At 40.5% G+C, this 18024-nt stretch overlaps 1 protein-coding gene across 1 annotated transcript; it reads right to left on the minus strand.

Annotated features, from left to right (window-relative positions):
• Positions 1 to 2058: 2058 nt before the first annotated feature.
• Positions 2059 to 16229, minus strand: si:rp71-17i16.5 (phosphatidylinositol 4,5-bisphosphate 3-kinase catalytic subunit gamma isoform). The gene is made up of 12 exons (XM_034875690.1): positions 15840 to 16229; positions 13623 to 14776; positions 12650 to 13325; positions 11496 to 11561; positions 9776 to 10001; positions 6817 to 6911; positions 5339 to 5482; positions 5162 to 5252; positions 4537 to 4667; positions 4283 to 4394; positions 3958 to 4115; positions 2059 to 2405 (listed from the first exon to the last, which is right to left on the minus strand). Exons 1-12 carry the CDS (start codon positions 16083 to 16085, stop codon positions 2148 to 2150), a joined length of 3357 nt encoding a protein of 1118 aa, XP_034731581.1. The 5' UTR covers positions 16086 to 16229; the 3' UTR covers positions 2059 to 2147.
• Positions 16230 to 18024: the final 1795 nt, after the last annotated feature.

The raw sequence follows: 18024 nt of genomic DNA on the forward strand, positions 1-18024 counted from the left end.
TCCTAAAACTACAAAGCTCTAAATTGTCAAGCACCATCTTATCTTGAAGAGCTCCTAGTCCCTTAGTGTCCCACTAGAGCACTGCACTCCCTGAATTCAGAGTTGCTTGTGGTTTCTAGAGTTTCTAAAAGTAGAATGGGAGCCAGAGCCTTCAGCTGTCATGCTCCTCTAGTGTGGAATCAGCCTCCGGTCTGGGTTCGGTGGGCAGACACCATCATCACATTTACTTAAAACTCATCTATGTCATCTACGTTGATCATTGTGACTAATGCCATGTATTTAGTTTCATCAACTGAACAATATTACCAAGGTACCAAGGGTACAGGTTAACCAAGGTAAATGGTAACCAAGGTAACCCAAGTTACAAGTGAAGAGAGGGTGACAAAAGGATCTGGAAAAGGAAAATAATGGTAATGGCAAACAGAACTACATATAGAAAGAGAGCAGACAAATAGGGAGACAGAAAGAGTGGCAGTGACGCTGTCTGTCAGTGTAGGGTGCTGTCTCCTGTTTCCTCTTCCTCTGCCCTGAAGCCCGTCCCAACCCCTCCCCTACACCCCCTTTCCTCTAACACCTCTTCCCCCTTCACTGCATGCATGTATGTACAGCATGTGTGTTAATTGGATCACATTGAGATCTTCTGGGACACAAGGTCTCTAGTTGCAGGATAAGAAAATGTTAAAGACGACACATCATGTCAAATAGGTTTTTATTCAATGCAAAAATAGTACAGCTTTTTAGGGTTAGAACACAAATGAAGTCAGACTCTTTTACATCGCACTTCACAGGATTTACAAAAAAATATCAAGGGGTACTCCAGGTGATTTAGTATTGTACTTACATAGTGAGAGTGAAAAAGAAGAGTCTGAATCAAACCAGCACAGGTTAGGGTTTTGTTACCTTAGGACAAGTTCCAAAAACCTAAATCCTGTTGTCACGTGCTCAGCAGTAATGTTCATCATGAGTGATGACTTAACAAATAAAAGTAAATTCACTCCAGTAAAATTGGTGGAGTGCCCCTTTGAATTTGCAAACCACCATACATACAAAACACATTTTGGAGGCTTATATAAGTTGTATGTAAAACAACAAAAATGCGGTTATACATGTTACCACATGAAGAAAAGAAAGGCAGTGCTGGAGTCATGATGCAAAGTAATTTCATAATGCGGGACATTTGTTGTGCAAACACTGCAGCCTCACCACAGCCATAAGTAAACTAATAACTTTGCTAAAGACATATAATACTATCTGACACATGGCTGTCCTTTAAATATGTCCCACTTGGTGCATCAATATACAGTCTATGGGTGCATCTTACTCTAGTATGTCTTGCTTGCTGACACCCTGGCCCATTTCTCGCCTCTCAGCATCCCATCATGCTTGTAGTGTTTTTTTACCTATTAGAAAGGTAGAAAAGGATCTTTCGTGCTAAAAGCCTATAAAAACAGCCAGGAAGAGGGATGCTAGAATTATCATACATGGGACATGATGTTAAACTGTCCATTGTGCCAATAGATGGTATGCACATGAGGTTCGCCTTGATGTTGAGAGTGGCGTGAGAGCTGAATTTTAGATGTGGAAAGTTGTTAATTTCGGGACACATCATCAGTAGTGTATCTTTAAATCAGGGGGTGTTTCGGCCTTTCAACACTAGACACCCTCATAAAAGGTGGCCAGCTACAGGGTGATCAAACCTGAGCTTGTGTCCCATGCCCAATTGTAAAAAAAAAGAAAAAAAAAAAAAAAAAGAAAAAGAAAGACAATAATATTACATAAAAATAAACAATGAAAACAAAAAACTCTGAACAATGCCTAACTATTCTGTTTTTATTGGTATCATGTATTTATGTAATAAAATTGTTACTCTTTACCTTCCTGAAGATTTATCTGTGTGACCCTAACATGAACCAATCCTCCCTTTCTGTGGTGTCCCTTTCTACTTGTCATCAACTGAATGGAGTGATTGTTAGAAAATGTATATGTTCCTGTGCGTCTCATTAAACATTGTGAACTGAAACCTGGTTTGTGTCACTTTGTTCTCTGAGAGCCTGTAGCTGCTTTTAGAATCAACTGTCAAGCCAGCAGATAACAGAGTAGGAATCGCAAAACAATGGGGGTTCCATTGTTGCATAATCACCAACAGTCTACTTGATGCCTGCCCACATGTGAATCCACCAGTTGGTCTGAACAGTCCAGCTCATCTTCTCACACTCAGCGATTTGCTGGAGGAAATGCTCTTTGGCCTCTGCCTCGCCCTGTTGCTCCTGGAGCGCCTCCCGCAGGTAGCGCATGTCCTCTGCAGTGCTCAGCTCTGGGATGCCCGTCAGCAGCATGAGGGAGAAAAGAGTGATCAGCAGATGAGAGTGCGAGCGCAGCAAGAGGTATGCCTGGGTGCAAGTGTCCTGACATGGGCAGGTGGGATAAACAAGAGAAAAAAAGACAAAAGATATTATGGAATAAGAAACTATATCTGCAGTTGTCTACAGTACATTTACACATACAGAATGCAGAGTGTTTTCACTTGTCCATGTACTTATGCAAACCCATTATTTAATCAGATAGATGATAGAATAATCTTTAAAAGACCAAGACGCATGGTCTTTATTGGCTGACACCAAAGGAAAACAAGACATGTATGCATAGAACTTGTATGTATGTATTCATTGACCTTTCAAAACAGTAAAAAAAAAAGTACAGGGACCTTGAGTACACCTGTGCATCACCGTAGCCAGGTGGACGGAAAAAACATTAAATTTCAGCAAAAATAACTTTTTTTAGGGGTGTTAAGATTCTTCTGTGGCATAGAGCATTGGTGGCCAAAAAACACATAATTACCAGGAACACACACACTGTATTTTGTTTTGAGTCAATCCTATATACACCAAACTTGTATTAGTCTGCCGCTAAAAATAGTCCACCACAAATGCAGTTAACAATCCTGTTTTAGGAGTCTTTGATGAAAACTACAGTGCCCAGCCATTTTTATTTTTGTTTTAAAGATAATCTTTTATGTCCTCGATTGCATAAGTTTTGGTGGTTTAGTAAGGTCTTTAACTTGGACCCCGCCCCTGACCCAGAGGTGGCGCTCTTTGGGTGCTCAGAGAAGGCACTCAGGTACCCGCCTGAGATATAACAAGCACTAATGCTTGGCATGATTGCCGCAAAGAAAATGATTCTTCTGGACTGGAAGTCCCCCTCTCCTCCCTGCTTTTAAAAATGGCTTAACAAGATGACTGGGATCATCCAGATGGAAAGGATACGCATGCAAAACTCTAAAACACGAAACCGCTCTCTGAGCATCTGGGGACTATTCATTGACTATCTGAAAAACATGTGATTCTTTTCTGTAGAGATGTGCTCTTGACTGTATTGCAACTTGTTTCGCTATAACATCTGGCCATGTAGATAGCAGCAATATGACATCCATCCAAGACGCGCATATATCTTCATTTTCCTTGCAGCTCTGTTGTTTAGTTGTTGATTGTGTTTTGTTTTGCCTTTTTCTGTCCTGTTCTGTTACATAAAACCTGAAAAATTTGAAAATGAAATATTCCAAAAATGGCCTCTGTGTTGAGGAATAAAATTTTATACATGGGTTTGCATTCTACCAAATAAGCTACCTGGGCGCCCAGTCCCCAGCTGTTTTAGGAAATTATTTAGCCTTACTAATCTTACTATATGACTTGATATAAAGTTGTAAATGTATGCCTTCAAAAGGAACCAATTGGATTGAGGCTATGAGCAACAGACTGGGTAGGAAAGCTGGAAAACATTGACAGACACATTAACGTTGGATTTTTTCCTTTCAGAGGATAAACTGACAATAGGAAATATAAAACAACTTCAGTCTTATCTTTAAATTAAAGTATTAGTATAATAATACACAAACAAACACAAACACAACCACACCTACACACACACACACACACACACACACACACACTGTATTCTCACCCTGAAGCGCTGAAAGTAGAGGCTGTTGCTCCCTTTCTCTCTGCCCATGACATACAGGAAGTCAGGTGTGAGGACGAATGGTACACGCTCCCTGTTCCAGACCAGGAAGTGCTTCGTGTTACCCAGGATGTGACCAAAGTCGATGTGAAACAGGTTCCCTGAGAGGCCCAGGAGATACAAAAGCATTTAAGTTCTTTCCATCCACTCTGTCCATTCCCCTTTTTACCCTTCGGTTGTTCCCTCAAGGAGATGTACGTTATTTGGAGTGTTTACATTTGCACAACTGCAGCTAGTGTGGCGTTAACCAAACGTTTGTGGTACATACCTTGGTCTGTGATCATGATGTTGTCATTGTGTCGATCTCCTATGCCCAATACATAGGTGGCCACACAATAACCAGCACAGGACTTCACAAATCTCTCTGAAGTGTTGTAGTGCTGTAGTCAAATAAGATCAAAGCAGTGCAATAACATAATTGGTAATGTGGCATGAAATGCGTTTATAATGTAATATTGCAAGTTCATTTGGCTCTTGTCTAAAACCTGGCTTTGAATCTTGTCTGTTTTCTGTTTTACTTACTACTTCCTGGAGGGGACTTTTGGACTTGAGCCACTCATACAGAGCATCGTTTCTGAAGGCTCCGGTCGTTCCTCCGTGGTTCCTCTGGACTGCAGCGATGGTTACTGCATCCCTCACGATCTCAATCATGCCTGTTGAGGAACTTGAGATTCACTGTGAGGTTCTCTGTCAATTTCCATAGGACACCCAGTTTGTATACTCGGTGCTGGAAATTATCTGTGTTAAAGGAAGAGTGTTCAAAAGTGTTTTGCAAAAGCACACTTGTTCCTGCTAACTTTGTTTATCTTTATCCCAAAATTATGATCCAGTATCGTTATCCATTCTGTAATGACTAACAAAAGATGCTCCACCAATCAAAATCTGTCTGACTTGATTGGTTGCGGCCCAACAAAACAATCCTGGAGACAATCCACGCATACAACACATCACAATTACCTAGAATTAGGTAGTGATGCATTTTACGAAATGTAAACCCCTCTAAAATGTTATATAATGCTAATTCTAGTCATGTTCAAACGTTTTTTTATGGCTGTTAATGGTATGATTTATGGAATGATAAATAGAGAAATCCTTGCCTTAAACAGCTTAGACTACTGAATAAATGGATAATAAATTGCCCAGTGACCTATGTTGTGTCCTGTGGAGATGCAGCCATACGGAACCAGGTTGAGGTCCAGAGATTTCTCCTGCCAGATAGAGTCCATCACCACCAACGTCTAAACAGCAAGATACACAGAGTCAGGTGTCACTTTATCCAAAGTTAAAATATATTTCCACAACAACCCAAAAAATTCCCTTTGACCTGAATGATCAGCATGTCCTGTCTGAGGTCATCCCCCTGTTTGAAGATTATTCCCACCGGTGTGACGGGGGTGGGCGACGGCATGGGAGAGAACTCCAGCCACAGCGGCTTCTTTTTCGAGGCCATCACCTTGGATTTGTCCAGCTGGACGAGAGGGAAACATAAAGAATTGACATGTTTTTGTCGAGCTTGACAGTTCATAGGTTTTCAGTGAAGGGATGATGTGGACCATAGCCTTAAAACGGCAGCATCAGTACTATAAGTTTGAGTATTATTCTTATTTGATTAGCAAATTTAAAAGTGTCTTTCTTCTAACATCTATCCATCTTAGTGTGCATACAGACAGGCTGCAGCATTCACTGTCAGACTGTCAACAATCAAGTAATTATTGGATAGGGCAGTACAAACTGCTTGTTTTACCACTAGCATTAGAGTACAGTACAGATTATTGCTCAACCCTGGAACAATTTTAAAGATGTTTGTATATGTAAAAAAAAAAATAGGGAAAATAGGGTCTGGGTTGGAAAATACCAAAATTACTCAACCCTAGCCTGGAAATCCAGAGTTTTTGTAAGAGCACACTTTGCATTTGCTCAGCGAGTTATCCTTGCAATGCGTAATGCTGCTAACTAACTATACCCTTGGAGCTGAGCTGCACCAATCACATCGGTGTATCTGATGTAGGCGGGCCAGAGGCGAGGTAAACAGATGACGACAGTTTAATCAACCAGTTTGCTCAGCTGGTAGATAAGCGTGTGGGGCTCTGGACACATCACCCCACGTGTTGTTGTGATTGGTCGTAATGTTATTTAATTGAGTACATTACGATTTTCAAATGCACGCTTGGTGCCGTCCCTCAATATGGGCAGCTTTCAATACTCAAGGCCAGACCCTTAATCTTTTGAATTTAGGTCTGGATTTCAAGGCCACTTCAACCAAGCAAGCACGTCACATTGTGACAGATCAGAGTGGCTGGAGTGGCCTGCTGACAGAAGATGAAACTGATGCCAGAAAGTGCACATAATTGCACTTAAGACTGGGCAGGAGGAAGAAAATGGAGAAGGATGGAAAAGTGAGAAGCAGGAGAGACAGGGGACAATAAACTTAGTAGAAAGAAAGGAGAGAGATGTTGTAATGAATGATTTCTCTTCAGATATATATAACCTTGCCCAATGTGCTGCTAAAGCTTCTTTCCACATTATGTTCAGCTTTCTATTATTCAAATGAATGCTAATATGGCTCCATGTTACTTGACACACTAATAGGGAACATGTTTGCTAACATGTAAGACATATAGGCTTTGTACTGTCAATGATGTGTTTACAGCTTGTTGCACTGACCCTGATAACATATTAACATTAATGGAGGTTTAAAAATTCACACACGGAAGATTTAACCTGCCAGAAGAAATTCAACACTCATCTGATAGCAAAACACTCAAAATATGCACACACACAAACATCATTAGCCAGGCTTACCAGGATTCTTCCAGCTTTGATGCGCGGGTCAAAGGGCAGCAGGAATTCATTTGGCAGATTACAATTTCTGAGAAGCTCTTGAAGCCTGAGATGAGCTAAACAACAGAAACACAAAGACACAATGATGCACCAAACTGCTTCTTTTAGGATAAAGTGAAACGTGCAAAACAAAAAAAATATTATTTTAATATCAGACATGTATAGTAATAAAAATAACACATGTAGTATATGTGAAAGACACCAAACTACCCACATTACCACATATCATTATGAATTGGATTTCTTGGTGTATATAGAGGAGAGATCCATATGTGGTGCCATTAGCCAAAGGGTGTTCATCTAAACTTCCAGCTTTCACTTGTTTTATTGTGACAAAAAAGCACTGAAGCTTTTGCACTTCCTCCCGGAGAGTTGCTGCTTTCCCATAGCTCATTAACATTTACGAACACTCTTGGATCAAGTTCTTAAACATACCTAATACCTCATACACCACTCTGCTGAAAATAGTCCTCAAAAACTACCGTGCCCAGTTGTTTTAGGAAGTGATGATGAAAGCTTATTTTTGACTTGTTTTAAAATGGTCATAGCTGAGAGCCACAGACAGGGATGAGAATTCAGAAAAGGTCAAACTGAGGGACGGACACACACATTACACAGTTCCACACTTTTCATGGGATTGTTTTACTAGTGGTGGTCCTTTGTGATTAGCCTTTGGGTCTTATATCACCAACCTGCTGAGCACACAGGTTTCTGTCACCAACTGCTCCCTGTAAAGTAGCCGATGCAGCATGGCTGACGGATGGCAGTGCCAAAACTGATATTTCTTAACACCTATCAGATGTTTTATGACTCATGATGATTGATGTCAACACACTGCAAACCGAATTTCGCACTTGGAGAAAAGATAGATACAGTGGGGGAATAAGTACTGAACACATCCTAATTTCTCTTGGTTAATATATTTCCAAAGGTGCTGTTGACATGACATTTTCACCAGATGTTGGTAACAACCCAAATAATCCATACATACAAAGAAACCAAAAAGAAATGTAGTTATGTGTGATAATGTGAAATAACACAGGAAAAAGGTATTGAACAGACTTACTGATATTTATTTAATACTTTGTGCAAAAACCTTTGTTGGTAATGACAGCTTCAAGATGCCTCCTGTATGGGGAAAATAGTCGCATGCGTTGCTCTGGTGTGATTTTGGATCTTCCACATAAACAGTCTTCAAATCTTGAAAGTTCAGTGGGCCTCTTCTATAAATCTTGATCTTCAGTTCTTTCCATAGATTTTCAAAGGGATTTAAGTCAGGTGATGGGCTGGGCCATTCCAGCAGTTTTATTTTCTTTCTTTGAACCCAATTCAGAGTTGCCTTGGCTGTGTTTGGGATCATTGTCGTGCTGAACTGTCCACGCTCCTTTCATCTTCGTCATGCTGGTAGATGGCCGCAGATTTTTGTCAAGAATGTCTCAGTAAATTTGTCCATTCATGTGTATTATGGCATTCAAACAGTTCAATTTTGTTTTCGTCTGACCCCAATATATTCTCCCAGTATTTCACTGGCTTTTCCAAATGTTGTGCAATAAACTTTAAACAAGCTTCAACATGCTGTTTTTTCAGCAATGGAGTCTTTCATGGTGAGCGTGTACACAGGCCATGGCGGTGGAGTGCATTACTTATTGTTTTCTTTGAGACATCAGTACCTGCTAATTGCAGGTCTTTTTGAAGCTCTCCACAATTGGTCCTTGGCTCTTGGCCAACTGTACAGATTATTCTGTTCACTCTTCTGTCAGAAATCTTGGCGAGGAGCACCTGATCCAGGCAAATTTATGGTGAAATGATTGTCTTTCCACTACCATATTATGGCCCCAACAGTGCTCACTGGAACATTCAGAAGCTAAGAAAGGCACATATGACCAATGCCATCATTATATTTTGCAACAATTAGGTTGGGAATGTCTTAACACAGCGCTTTAATTTCACTCGTCAGAAGATGTGTCTTGTGTGAGAGCTTTTTGTAGGCTATCATTTGGGACTGAACCAGCTAATTTGCACTGACGGGGAGCTGGATTGCTTTTTGATCACTGATAGTTTTCAGCTGTTGTCTTGGCTTTCAATGCATTTTTGCACCTCCCTTTCTTAATTTTATCAATACTTTTTCCTTGTGTCATTTCACATTATTACTCATAACTTAATTTCTGAACTTATTTGTTTTGGTTTCTTTGTATGTATGGATTACTTGGGTTGTTACCAACATCTGGAACATTTCATGTCAGTAGCACCTTTGTAAATATAATTAGTGAGAAAAATGGTGATATATAGATAGATAGATAGATAGATAGATAGATAGATAGATAGATAGATAGATAGATAGATAGATAGATAGATAGGTAGATAGATAGATAGATAGATAGATAGATAGATAGATAGATAGATAGATAGATAGATAGATAGATAGATAGATGGATTAATGTGAAATATTTTCAGACATTTAATGTCCCAAGATAATGTTTTCTAATGACTTTGGTAATGCTCTGACTTTTTCCTCTAATGCCCCCAGCAGGTCGACATTTACTGTAAGTGACATTACTTCAGAACTGTTGCATTGATTGCCATATCCTAAATTGCAGGGGTGGAGTGTCATCGTCATTGAACTAGTTGCCAGGAACCCTGTTGAAGTTGAATATTTCTTTTGTACGGGATCCTGGCTAAGACAGCAGCTTAATAGTCAATTTTACCCCTCCTAGAATTGCCACGTTATCGTGGTGTGTGAACCTGGAAACTGTGTTGTCAGGGACAACAGTTCACTCCCAAGATTAATTCACAGACGTCTTATGAATCGGCCATGAAGGAGCAACTTGTCTGGAAGTTGCAAGACATGGATGGATGGATTTTGGCTTTATTCTATCATTCTGTATAAATAAAACTAATGTCTATCTTAGATGTGTCTGACCTGTAGGAGTAAGGTCGGTCTTGTCGGGGTAGAGATTTTTAATCCTTATAGCAACCTCCTGTAGGGCCTCCACAGCCCGAACTTGCTGGGTGAAGCTGTCAAGCATGGCCTGACCACAGCCCAGAAGATAAGCCTCCAGAATCACAGCCATGCGCTGGCGGAAGTACAGACACCCTGCCACCTCACTGCGGACATACCAGAAGAAGAAGTGGCCAATTCTCTTGCTCTGTGAAGCAGAACACAAAGAATGTGAGGGAAGTTCATAGACTTTATAATCATTATCTGCATGTCCACAGGTGAGTTAAAGGAGAAGCATGGTCAATACACAATCGGTGCGGCCTACACCGTTTTATCCTCCTGCTAGTGTTAGTACCCAAAAGGCTTGAACAGGGCACGTTTTAACTTGTGTTTTTATCCTCTAAACATGTTCAAAATGTCATTAAAAGTGCCTACCCATGTGAAGTGGATTCTTCCGAGTGAACTCAGTGAATCTGACTGCAGTAGATGTGAAAGAAATGCCTAAAAGTTGTGCTAATTCAGCTCTGTTTGGTTCTGGTGTTGAGACAGAGTGCTTAGGGACCGTCTACAAACTATTTAAACAATATGAAGGCCATCCGTTTAATGATTAAATAAGGTAGTGTCTCCAAACGTACTTCAATTGTAACATTTCTCTTGCTAGTTGTACTACAGCACTTTTAAAAAATAAGTATGTGCTTATTTTTTAAAATATGTTTGTATCTCTTTTCTGTGTTGTAGATCGTAGACGTCGAAGGGCAGCAGCCCTAAGCAATTTAACTGCCGTCTCAACACCTGTAAACACAGCTGATTTAGCACAACTTGCATTTCTTTCACATCTACATCAGTCAGATTCACTGTGTTCACTCTGAAAAAGTCACTGCACATGTGTAGGCACTTTTAGTCACATTTTGAACATGTTTAGAGGCTAAAAACACGTTTAAAACTTGCCCTGTTCAGGCCTTTTGGGTGCTAACACTAGCAGAAGGATAACACGGTGTAGAACGCACCGATTGTTTTCTTTTTTCTCTCTACTGACAACACTCCAAATTTACAAACAACAGAGCTACAATTTGAAATCAACCGGAATTCTCCTTTAAGGTTATGTGAGTCAGAGAGCAGAAACAGATATAACTGCAGTTCACATTTTACTGCAGTGAGACAGGCTGCAAATAGTATTCACTGTTATAGTGAGATTCTCACTAAGACAATTTTTCTTTCTGCTAAAACCACAGTGATAATGTTAACTTGGCTTTATGCAGGTTTAGTGAAGTCCTATACTTGTGTAAGAACAGAGAAAGTTACACTAAATCCAAATGAGTTGAAATTGCACAGTTAATTTAAAATAGCTGAGTTCCTGTTAAGTTTAGGCTACACCCACAATTTTCTGGGGTGTAAGGTGCTACTGAGCAATTTTGTCCAAAAAAACGGATGAGTTATGTGTGTGCAAAAAGCCCCTCAAATATGTGATTCATTGTGCAAAATAAGAATTTCTTTAGTCCTACCCAGCTGTGTGAAACTGAAAATCTGACCCCTTAACCAAAAATAATTAACACGCAGTGAACAATTTCTTTAGAACGTTCTTTAAATGCAGGAAAATGGCAAGAAAAATTACAAAGGATGTACAACATTCTTACATACTACTCGTAAAAAGGTAGCTAATATTTGTTATGTACACCGTATATTCTGATGCTGCATGACTCACCCGCAGAGCGCTTCGGATGAGGAACCGAGCGAGGAAACTGTCATGGTAAGATTCCACTTTGAGGGTCTGTATGAATAAATAAGATAGAGATAAACTGTACAGAATGATACCAGTCTAAAGCTTCTTCAATATAACGTGAAAATGGTTCACATCTATTTGAATGTGTTCAAACTTTTAAAGGGGCGCCATGCAGATTTGGCCGTTTTGTCGCTGTTTTCTTGCTTTTTGTTTGCATGTTTCTCTAAACAGCTTTGGAATGGATATATGGCAGCTCCCATGTTTACTTGGGTCTGATTCCTTGCGCAGGTCTCTTTCTCTAGCTTTCTGCTTCTTTTTTTTCTGGCTCAGCCATGAAAACTCCATCGCTATCTTTTTAGCTCGTTCCTGAATGGGCTTGTGTGTGCAGTGTCGTGAAGCAATTCATTACATTGCAAGACCTGATACCACCTGATACTTTCTGACGCTTTGGCTGACCTTAAAAAGTAATCTGGAGAAAGAGATAACTTAGCATAACAAGCTAGCTTTTATTATTATAGCTTTTATATAATATAATATAATATATATATATATATATATATATATATATATATATATATATATATATATATATATATATATATATATATATATATATATATATATAATTATTAACAATTATAAAACACAGATGCAGTACATGATCAAATCTATTGCAATTGCAGCTGTCAAAATCAAAGGTAACTGGCTAGAAATGAAAAGCATGTCTGATTTTAAAGACTTGTTGTTTTAAAAATGGCGAAGAAATTCAATTTAAAATTGCATATGTGCTTGATGGAAAGCTTGACAGGTTTATAGATAGGGCTATCCAAAATCTGCTGAAACACAGTGAACCTGCGGTTTTGGGGTCCCCAGGGTCTAGGGTTGGTGCTTCTTTGCCCCGTTGGTAATCCAGTTATGGTTAAACATTTTTGATCTGAATGATTGAATTTTTAATAATTTCATAAATTGTATCACAATTTATTAGTTTATGTGTTTACTGTTTGAATTTTATGTTTTATTTAGGAACAATAGGTGTGGATATGAATCCATACTACTAAAGTGTGCTGTTTTTTTGCGCTTGATTGCATAATATTGGTCAGGACACACACCACATTAATTTACATACAAACACATACCTGCACCAGCTGCAGCAGATACTTCAATATATCATCATTGGACAGGCTCTCCAATTTCTGAACTGCCAGTCTTCTAACCATTAAATCAGGAAAGTCCATGCCTATTAGTTCCAGGGCCAATGTTACATCCAGTTCTGCAGGATCCCAGTTTTCCAGTAGCCAGTGGACATCCTCAACTACTCTGCGGTTCATCCAATCAACATTGCGCAGGTAATGTGGTAGATTTGAGGCGTAGCGGATGCTCTCCTCCCGGAACCTTGTGAGTCCGGCCCTTTTGGTTCTGGTGACTGTAGATCTGAGAGTTACAGTGTCAGTCAATGGGTCCTGGGATGGTTTCACACGCAGAGAGGAAGAATCTGTGCTGGGTGAGGTGGAAAGGGGTGAGGTGGGTGAGAAGGGTGAAGAGGGTGAGGATGAGGGGACATGGGAGGAAGCAGTAGTTCTGGTCATGGTGCGCCTGGATGCAGGACTGCCGGAGCATTCAGAAGAGCTGAAGCTATTTGGCAGAACCACCGGGAAGCTGTAGCGATCAAGAAGGAAGCTGATGGCCATGGACTCAGCTATGTCTGGGTTAGCAGCAGAAGACAACTTGTCTGCCTGGTAGGTGATGGCCCCTTCTTCCAGGTCAGGGTAGGGCCACATATATAAGGTGTAGGGGCCCTGGCTAAGGACAGACCTGCAGGGATGAACAAGTGCCCAATCGGAAAAGATTTGTTGTTAATTTGTGATTGATCAATGCTGCACATGCAATTCAATTATGTCAGTGTTACAAGTTGGGTTTTTGCATCGGCATAAGGTCTACTTAATTTTTGGCACAGGCCCCCCTGACATAATTTTCACCAGCGACTATTGATTTCTAGCTCTTGGATATACTGTAGGTAAATTTAATGTAACCATGTTATTGCTTTTTGATATTTAACACTGACAAGACAAAAACATCATAGTATTGAAATTTATTTTTAAAAAACCTGACCTGTGATCAATCAAGAGAAGATTGACAAAGTAGAGGACTTTCCCCTTCTCTTTCTGAAGGTCTTTGGTGACTGGGGAGATGTCACCTTCACTAGCAATAATGGTGAAACCCAGCTTGGCTCCACGTGGCAAATCACTGAGGAGAACATCAAAGTCCAGCCACTCATTCCACAGCACTTCATCTGCAAAGGTCTTGGGAAGAGAGGACACTGAAGAGAGAACCTTGTTACCATAAAGTATGGAGGCTTTTACATAAACAGACTGAGGGCATTTGCTTGGAAGCTTTGGGATGTCAAAACCGAGCAATTTCACTCTCAATCTTCTGTTGCAGTCCCATAAGGATATCATGAAGATGTCATCCAAATCCTTCCCTTCGAGCCGGAGATCATCGTGGGAGCTAAACTGGCCACTGGAGCCATCAACAAGTGGCCAGTCCACAGACTTGACAGTCTCATCAACAAGCTGTGACACAGGGACCACAGAGAGGTGGAGGTCTTGAATGGTTTTCAAGCACTGGCGAACCCAGAGGAAATCGCTCAGGGGGTAGTTTCCGGATAAAAACTCCTCCCTCCCTGAGACTTTTAACACCAGACAATCAGAAGTGTCATAATCAAGCCCCTGGTCTACCATCACCCTTCTGAACACTGTCAGGAGAACATCTGGTGTTGCACTAAAATCCACCTCTATGCTGAAGCTGATCTTGTTCATGAAATGGAGAGTGACAGGTAGCTTCCTGTTGAGCTGGTCCTGTAGGTTATTTGGAATGGGGACACTTGTTATCCAAGGCTCTGTGGCATATAGCACGTTATCCCGATCCTTTAGCACTTGTCTTCTCGGAGAGGCCAGGGTTCTTCGGGTGAATGTGAGCTCACCAAGTCTGTCAGACGGTTCTTTCTCCAGGTTGTGTCCAATCAGATAAGCTAGACGCTGCTGTTGTTTCTTCTTCTCCTCTGAATCAACTGCCATCAGCGGTTTTACCACTATGTGCGCCAACAGACGCCCAGTGTCATCACATGACCACGGAATGTCTAACGTCCTGATAACCTGACAGTCATCGAAGGCTTCATACCAGTCTTCCCCCCTGGCATACAGCAGAGTGTATTTCTCTGGGTCCAATACAGCAAGTGGGTCTGGATGGCAATTTTGGTCTTGTGCCTGAAGACATAGAGAGACATTTTGGAAGCATGTTGACTGCTGCAGCTTTATAATGTAGTTAAACTAAGTAAGTCTACACCCACGGCAGTGGGTGTACCTGGGTTAAAGAGCTGTGGGAGGACACAAAGGGGGCAATTGTGAGCAGCTACGAGAAAATTGAGAGAACGGATACACGTGCCTCTGTGTGTTGGGATGGAAAACGGTAAAATGTCCTGTTTTTCCCTATCAAGTTGTTTTGATGTTTTTTCGTCTTGGATGTCTACAAATGAATTGTCAATTAACTGACTAAAAGGGCAGGTCGGCTGAAATTCCAAGACAGGGAAGATAAGTAAGCCCAATCATGCTACTTGTGGCCTGGTAAACCGAGTGTTTTGCTCTGTAGTTTCATGTGCGTGGGCAGCCAAACTTTGGAAGCTCCTAACGACAGTGTTAAGTTTTTCCAGGGTTGTGGTTATGCCGTGACAATATCGTAAACTATAAATAGCTTAAAGGCAAGGCAAGGCAGATTTATTTGTGTAGAATATTTCAGCAACAGAGCAATTCAAAGTGCTTTACACAAAAACAATTCAAAAACATGAATTAAACATTAAAGAAAATAACCATTTAAAGAAAGGCAACATCAAAAAGAAAGGTCTTCAGCCTTGATTTAAAAGAACTGAGAATTGCAGCAGATCTGCAGTTTTCTGGGAGTTTGTTCCAGATATGAGGAGCATAGAAACTGAGCACTGCTTCCCCTTGTTTAGTTCTAACTCTGGGGACAGAAAGCAGACCTGTCTCAGATGACCTGAGAGGTCTGGGTGGGTCATAGTGTGCTCAGAAATATATTTTGGCCCTCAACTGTAAAATAAAGCAACAATCGTGCTAGTCCTGTGTGCCTTAGTAAATAATTAGGCTAAGCATTTAGGCTGAGTAGTTATCTATAGAAGTGCTCTAGAATGAACTCAGTTGCAATGTGCAGATATGATTGTCTATATATTGAAATATATGCTTAAAACCCTTAGAAACAGAACAAAAAAAGATAACAAATTTTAAACAATAGACCATTCAAAAGGGGTTTGCCTACCTGCATGCAGATGCGTAGCCGCAGTTGGTACACACTGCACTGTGCAGGGAGGATGACTGACACTGACTCACAATCCGCATTGCCATTGTATTCCTTCTCCCCAGATGCCTTCGATGGACCAGGCCCAGGCTTAAACTCACAGATAAACTTCAGGCTGTTTGCAGAGCAGCCATGAGTTGACATCCCAGACGGAAAGTCCGCAGCAGGTGGACTGTCAACCTGATTCAGGAGCAATGCAGGATCCATCGATACTTAAGAGAGCAAATCATGAACCAAAGAAAACTTACAAAGACAGGTGTGTTCTGATCCTAAGGAGGAGTCTGTGTGAGTCTGTACCTGTTGTGCGACTGTGTGTTCCCTTTTTTGTGATTGCTCAGGGACTTCCTCATTCTTTTTAATACCACAGTTCTGAAACACTACAATGTAGATAGGGATACTAACAAAGTTATTACTGACATTGTAAAGAAGTTGACTTCCTTGTTCCTATTCGCACATCGATAACAAATACAGAAGTCTTTTCTGACATTTTTAGCGTTATCAGTCCTAGGTAAATAGTACTTTTACAGTATGCAAATAAATAATGCAATAGAAAACAAAGCTTCCCTTGGTTTACCAAGCAACAATTGTCATGTAGTAAAATATATGGTGATAGTAACAAAGAACAAAGTGTTCATAATCAAACGTGTCATACAGGAGCAGAAGTAACGTCCTGCAGGAATGCACTAAACCTGTTTGAGTGGTTTGGCCGGCTATTCTGAGAATGTAATGTAGACTGGATTAAGGATGCACCTTAAAATCACTCATCTTTGATAGTGATATTTTACTGGATCTTTGCACACATTTTACATAATGTATCAGTGGGGATTTTCATGTGGTGCTTAAGATTTTACCTTGCGAGGCAGCAGGAGATATCACGCTATGACAAACTCACGCGGGATCACATGTTCTGTGTTTACACATTGTCTGACTGTCAATTCAGAATTTTAACTATGATTTCAAATCACCACTCAACAGCTGCTGAGGTTTAGGTCTCTGAACAAACTAACAAGGTCTCTGCACACCAGCTACACTATTAACAGTATTCAGTACAGCATTACATTCAGTATCAACATTTTGCAGTGAAATGCAATATTTCCCTTTTTTGCATGAGTGGAATCAAAGGGAAGTACGATGTTACTTGATGCTTTGTACTTTACAATGTCTCATAAAACATATAGAAGAGGAAGTACTGTGGATATCCTTTGAATTCTTCTGATGTAACAACATCAAAAACAAGAATAAGACCTTCAATAAAGCAATTTGAAAGTTTGAGGATGGCCTGTTCCTGTGTTTCTGTTTGAATTAATTACACAGTAAGAAGTCAACTTAACAGTGTACAGTGTGTGATGACCGAGCAACACAGAAAGCCACACTGAGCCCACTGACCATAGTGTTTATGCCGGAGGCCGACCCCGACCAAGGCAACTCTTTCTCCGTCTCTAATGTTGTGAGAAGTCAGAATAAACAGCAGCACACACAGACCTAAATGAGGACATTGATTACTCTGCTTTCTTTTGAAGTGTCTCTTTGTTTCTGTTATTGGATATTGTTCATGTATACAGTTCGTTTTTTGTTTTGTTTTAAGATTATTTTTTGGGCATTTTAGGCCTTTAATTGACAGGACAGTTGAAGATATGAAAGGGGAGAGAGAGGGGGGAGTGACACGCAGCAAAGGGACGCAGGCCGGATCCGAACCCTGGCCGGCTGCGTCGAGGTGTAAACCTCTATATATGGGCACCCGCTCTACCAACTGAGCTATCTGGGTGCCCGCAGTTCGTTTTTCTACTCAGTGCGTTTTATAGATTTTTAAAGCTATGGTGCGTAGTTTCTGTCTCCCCCATGAGGAATTCTATGTAATGACAACACCGCTGTCGGTCATTTACATATCTAAAACTCAAGCTTCTGCGCGGGAAAGTCACCAAATGACACAATCTTCTGAACATAGCCATACTGAGAATACAGAGAGAGTTGTGTGCAACTCATTTAGCAATTGCTTGAATGTAACAGACATTCATTAACATCAAAAAAGTACGCACTTAAAGCTTTAAATTATTTGTTCACTATTATTTAGCATTTTGGGTTTAAATTATTGTAACTGCAGTATATGCTGTGATGTCATACATTCTCCATTTCACTATGGATTTGA

This window comes from Etheostoma cragini, chromosome 7 (genome assembly GCF_013103735.1).
Source record: "Etheostoma cragini isolate CJK2018 chromosome 7, CSU_Ecrag_1.0, whole genome shotgun sequence".
Taxonomy (NCBI): domain Eukaryota; kingdom Metazoa; phylum Chordata; class Actinopteri; order Perciformes; family Percidae; genus Etheostoma; species Etheostoma cragini.